Source organism: Nannospalax galili, unplaced genomic scaffold (assembly GCF_000622305.1).
Source record: "Nannospalax galili isolate Female #2095 unplaced genomic scaffold, S.galili_v1.0 scaffold212, whole genome shotgun sequence".
In the NCBI taxonomy this organism is placed as follows: Eukaryota; Metazoa; Chordata; class Mammalia; order Rodentia; family Spalacidae; genus Nannospalax; species Nannospalax galili.
Window position 1 is genome coordinate 511,326 of NW_008333884.1, and position 6,387 is coordinate 517,712.

The 6,387-nt window shown below is 39.6% G+C and overlaps 1 protein-coding gene across 1 annotated transcript in view; it reads right to left on the reverse strand.

Moving 5' to 3' along the window:
- The window catches only part of Nufip2 (nuclear FMR1 interacting protein 2), a 35,039-nt gene that overhangs the window by 22,767 nt on the left and 5,885 nt on the right, over positions 1–6,387 (reverse strand). The window contains exon 2 of the mRNA XM_008828715.3: positions 3,987–5,702. Within this exon, the coding sequence (XP_008826937.1) occupies positions 3,987–5,702 (1,716 nt within the window). The remainder of the gene's footprint in view (positions 1–3,986; positions 5,703–6,387) is intronic.

Genomic DNA, 6,387 nt, shown 5'->3' on the forward strand with positions numbered 1-6,387 from the left:
CCCACATGGCAGCTATCAACTGTCTGTAACTCCAGTTCCAGGGGATCCGACAGCCTTTTCTGACCTCTGCAGGCATTACACTTACCTATATGCAGGCATAACATTCATACACATAAAATAAAAAATAATAAAATATTTAAAAAAAATCTTCAGTATTTCTAAGGCTGCAAGTAATTAATGTTAAACCTGAAATATGCACCATTCCCACTAAAATGACTTAACACACTCTCCTACCTACTACTTTTAAATTAAATTGGTGAATGGCCTATTTTTAAGTTAGAGGAAATGCACAGAACTTCTAATTCTAAGCCTAACTTAAACTTAGTAAATTACTACTCAATACTGAAAAGACTAAAGGGCTAATACAATAACACAAGTGCTCTTAATATTCCAATTAAACTCAAGTAATTGCTGAGATGGCTCAGCACACTTGCTGCTCTTCCAGAACTCATCAGTTCCCAGCACCCACATGGGCAGCTCACAACTGCCTGTACTTCAAAACAGATCCAAAGAGAAAAATCAGTGGGCCAATGAACTACTTTACTAGACTAACATTTAGCAGGAATTCAAAGAACTTGTTCTGAACCTAACTGAACTGAGTATTATCTACTCAGTTCTGTTCTATTTAGGGAGAGAAATACCAATCTGATCAGTTTTAAGCATGTTCAACTGCAAAATCCAGACTAAGGCACTTTACAAATCAAATAACTGTAACCATGTAGTGATATTTAGTTTACCTAATCAATTTGACATTAAAAAAATAAAAATCAGCTAGAGCCAGGCATCTTAGTTTTGTCTTTAATTCCAGCAATTGGGAGGCGGAGGCAGTGGATCTGTTAGTTCAAGGCCAGCTATGGATACAGTGAAATCCTTTCTCAAAAAACAAACAAACAAACAAAATCACTTAAGAGATGGTTCAGCAGTTAAGAGCTCATACTGCTCTTACAGGGGAACATTGGGTGGTTCGCACTCCCCTTAACTCTAGCTCTAAGAATCCACTCCCTCTGGCCTCCATCGGCACCTGCACTCATGTGAACATATCTACACAGACAATTAAGATTTGAGTTTGATCTTCCGCACTACCAAGGTTTTTCCTGGCTAGTCCAATCAATACAATGAAATCCCTGGTTCTAAAACACACACACACATTCTCTCTCTCTCTTTCTCTCTGCAGTCAACTAGCTAATAGAACAACATCTTACTATGTTTTTGTGAGGTGGCAGGGTAAATGTCCCTTCAAGCTCACATAATAATCACAAACAAGATATCTTGGTGACTATTTTCTATAGTAGGCTTTAAGAGAGCAGATGGCACAGAAAATGACACCAAAATCACCTAACTATTCTGGCAGAATTTTACATAATTAAACATGTCTTAAGAAACTAATAAGCATTTCTGTTTTGCTCTACTTGCTAATATTCAGCTCCTAAACTTTTACTTCCAACAGAAAGCTGCAGAGCAAGTCAAGATAGGTAATTTTTTAAAATATATATTATTTTTATTTTATGTGCATGAGTGTATTGCCTGCATGTATGAGTGCACTCATGTCGTGTAATGCTGTGGAGGTCAGAAGAGGGCTTCAGATCCCCTGGAACTGGAGTTAAGGATGGTTTGTAGCCACCATGTGGGTGCTGGGAATCGAACCTGGGTCCTCTGCAAGAGCAGTCAGTGCCCTTAACCACTTAGCCATCTCTCCAGCCCCAAGATAGGTAATCTTTAACTGCTAGGATTCCTACTCCTAAAGCTCTTATCACCAGGTATGATGGCCCATGCCTTTAGTTCCAGCACTGGGGAAGCAGGGTCAAGCAGGTCTCTCAGAGGCAAGTAGATATCTGAGACTGAGGCCAGCATGGTGTATGTAGCAACTTCCAGGCCAGCTGTGGCTACAGGAAGTCTCAAAACAAAACAAAACAAAAGCTTCCATAAATCAATCCCATTCCCTTCTATTTTTGTTTATGAGTATTTTGCCTGCATGTGTGTAAGTACATCCATGTCCTGCAATACTTATAAAGGCCAGAAAAGGGGGATGGATTCCCTGGAACAGAACTTGCAGATGGTTAACCATGTAGGTTCTGGGAACCAAACCTTAAGTCTTCTGCAAGAGCAGCTAGTCCTCTTAACCACTGGGCCATCTCTCTAGCCTCTCCATTCTTTTTTAAAAGGAGGGGAAACAAAAAGTACTATTTACTGTACTAAATGTCTTTCAGTTTAGGCAGGTTAGATACTTTCCTTAAAAGTCACAATTAACAGCTGTTATTCTAAGTTGATGATTTTTTCTAGCCAGAATATGGCAATTGCTTCATTCTTACAACCCGATATGCTCTCTCTTTCCTGTAGATAAAAGTCACTGCCTAAATGAGCCAGTGCTAAAAAAAATTTTGGCCTGTGCAATGTACCACACATGGGGTGTGGCTTTCTGTTACGGAAAGAGAGAAGGTAAAAGGAGTGCAAAGATTGAAAACTATTGTTTTCAAAAGCAAATTCATGACCACCACACACTAGACCTCATTATTTGCTCCTAGGAATTTAAATTAGTTATGCTATTTAGGGGATTAAGATACAAAGAAACCGTATTCTAAGAAAAATTATTAACATGGAGGGGCTGGGTATGGTGCCACATCTTTAATCCTAGCACTCAGGAAGCAGACAGAGGCAAGTGATCTCTGAGAGTTCAAGGACAGAGTGGTTTATAAGTGAGTTCCAGGCCAGCTAGAGTTGCATAGTGAGACCTTATCCATTTTAGGGGGATGGGGAAGTGGCATACAGCATCTCCCTGTGGCCCCAGGTGACCTAGAACTTAAGAAATCCACCTGCTTCTGCCTCCTGAGTGGTGGGATTAAAGGTACGCACCAACATGCTTGGTGCATAGTATCACATCTTAAATTTAAAAAAAAAAAAAAATTTATTTTTAATTAACCTGGAACTTCAACTGTATCTGGTTCCTTTTTTATGTCAGAGACTAGTCTCAGGTAATCTTCTTGCCTCAGACTCTCCAAGTAACTGGTTTTTTACATGACTTTAAGGTTATGAAAGTATAGATTCCAAAAGGCCTGGTCTTTACAATGCTGACAAATCAAAATCTCTGCCAGTGTTTGCCTAAATTGCTTTCTAGTAACCATTCAGCACCCATTACTCCTTTTTTGACATTCCATCTTTTTGGACTCCTCAATACACTGCTGCTATTCATCTTAAACAAATTAGAACAATGAAATTTTTGCCAATAAAGCCACAGGTATGGTGGCATATACCCATAATCCCAGCACTTGGGCAACAGAGGACCAGGATTCAAGGTCAGCTTGAGACCCTGTATTTATCACTAAAATAAATTCATTAGTGTTTTTCAAATACTAATGAGCACAGTATGGTAGCATGTGTATGTAATCCCAGCACTTGGGAGGAAAAAGGAATAAGAATTCAAAGCCAGTCTCAATTATATAGTAAAAAATTGAGGCCAGTCTGAGCTGTTTCAAAAAACTAAAAATAGGGGCTAGAGAGATGACTCAGCAGTTAAGAGTACTGACTGCTCTTCAGAGGACCCTGGTTCGATTCCCAGCACCCACATGGTGGCTACAAACCGTCCTTAACTCCAGTTCCAGGAGAACCCAAAACCTTCTTCTGACCTCTGCAGCATTACACAACACGGGTGTACTCACATACACGTAGGCAATACACTCAAACACATTAAAAAAAAGTCTTAAAAACTAAAAATAAACCATAATATAAAGTCATCCTTTTAAGCAAGTGCCCCATTTCCACAAACCTTTTTTTCCAACTAGAGGTGGTCAACTACATCACCTATGGTTTGAAAACTGAACATCCCTTCTGAATAAAACTATATTGTTTCCAAAGACCCTTACTTTGATCTAACTACTTATCCAATTGTTATCAACTAAGCTCTAAGAATTAAAAAATGTACAATTACTACTATAGACTAGTATGTATATACCAGCCCATTAGATCTTTAAAAAAAGAAGCAAATGAGTTACCTTTAGTGTGATATACAATAGCAGCCCTCAGGTCAAAAGAACCCCAGTTATCATTCCTTTCTAGGCCTCTCTGGTATCTCTGTTCTTTGGCGGAGCCTAACAAAGTGTTCGTAGGAGAGGCCAGAGGATTTTGATTTTCTATCTCGTAGTCCTTTGAGAGAAACACTAAAGCACCTTGACTACTGGTGTCTGCTTTTTGCAGGTCACCTATATGACTGGGTTCCAAGGATAAGGCTCCACTCTCAGTAGTCCCAGATTTTAGAATACTACCCAGAACTTGAGGACTAGTCCGTTTTTCCAGCTCATAAGCCTTAGGAAACACAGGATGCTCAGTTCCTGAGGGGATTATTTCAGCACCCTGTGAAACCAAAGTGGCAGGATATTCTCCTTGAAATGTCACTTCCATCACTTTATGATCTGATGACTTCCCAATAACAGTCTCAGGGCCAGCGCTGGGCTCATTTATAAATGATAAACCCCACTGATTCTGGAAGATATCCCCCAGGTTTTGCTGATCTGTCTGAGAGGGCAGATCTACTTGTGCTGTGCTTAACAGCACAGTTTGCATATTTGAAGGGTAGATAAAAAGGCTAGACTTAATTTGTTCAACAGCTGCTGAATTCAGGTTCATGTCCTGGAGAACTGAATCAGTCCCAGTAGAGATGGGTGTTAAAGTATTAGCAGTGGTAGTTAGCAGTGGCTGAACCCCAGATGGGTACACATTTCCATCAGTTCCTGCTAAAACAGGCCCATTAGAAAAGCTGGCAGAAGTAACAGATTTCAGAGCTGACATAGGGACCTGGGATAACCGACTTGAAGACTGGGTCTGAGTTTCCCCAGTAGACGATGAAGATGAGGATGAAGATGGTGACACAGAAGAATTCTGTACAGTTTTGTTGAGGTTTTCCTTAACTTTGCTTGCATAACTTATTTTAGGAACTATTTTAGCACTGCTATTGTCCACTGGAAAAACCGGGGGTGGTTTAAACAGGGTCCATGAGTCCTCTTTGGAAGCAGCAGCTGAGGCATGCTTTCCTTTAGGCCGATCATCAAACTTTTTACTGCTCACACCAGATTTAATATCTGAGCTTTTACGAAGCATATCACCCACAGCAGGTTTTCCACGACTTGTTCCTCCAGATCCAGTTTCATACTTCCAAATGGGCTTTGAACCATCTACTCGATTTCCCTTTTGTTCACTATAGTCAGGCTTTAAAGTTTCAAGTCCCTGTTTTAATGATGGGACACTAGTCTCTTGTTGCATTTTGTCCTGCATTAAATTAAGGTTTTCACAACCCTTGGCACTATTGCGCCTAGCTTTCCTTTTTTTAGGAGTAGTATATCCACTCTCAGATCCACTACCATCATTATCTGCTCCTTTGCCCATATAACCATTAGTAATATAGCCTGAATTATTTGTTATAACACCATTTGGAATTGCTACAGCATCGGTCTTATCTACAGCCTGGTTCTCCCCAGATTTATTTTCATAAGACTTCCCATTCTTTTTGTCCATACTGTTTTTCTGAATGAAATTCTTGGTTTTAATGCCTGCTTTTCCAAAGGTGCTGGTCTTTACAGTCTGCTTCAGGCTAGTGTCTACAACTTGCTGGTTGCCATTGAGGACCCTAGAAATAGGGTTGGTAGCTTCATCAGAACCAAGGGTCTTTGAAGATATTTCTCTTTCTCCAGCATTACCATTTATTTCACCATAGCCTACAGAAAGAAAAAAAAAAAGATTTAAAAAAAAAAAAATCACATTTAAATTACAGTAGTACCTAATATTGAAGAATGCCAGATACTATGCTACCAGCTATAGGTTTTCTTTCATACCTCTATGAAAAAAAACTTGTAGGCCCATTCTACACATTATGTCATGGAATCCACTGTGAGACAGAGGCAGAACTATGATATGACTCAAATCTGTCATCTACTGACCAGCAGACAGAACTAACTTTAGAAAGAATAGGACCTCTTAAGCAGCATGCCACAGCACTCTATCTAAACAAAACCAAATACATATTATGGCCATGAAACTGTTATAAAATCTTCTTTACAATTAAGAGCTATACAAGCCAGGTATGGGACCTGACTGTAATCTCAGCACACTGAAGACTGAGGCAAGATAACTGCACTGGTACAGCCAGCCTAGGATACACTGTGAAACCTTGCCTCAAAACAAACAAATAAATTAGAACAAGTACTACCCTTTGGGCAAAACCCAAGTCTTTGGATACAGCAAATATTAAAAGGAAATTAAGGCCAGGGCTGTAGGTCAGATGTACAACCTTTGCCTAACATATGAACCCTGAGTTCAATTTCTTGAATTATCCGCCCCCTAAAAGGAAATTAAATATTTCAATGAAACCATAACTGGCTAGTTGCCAATGCATCTATCAGA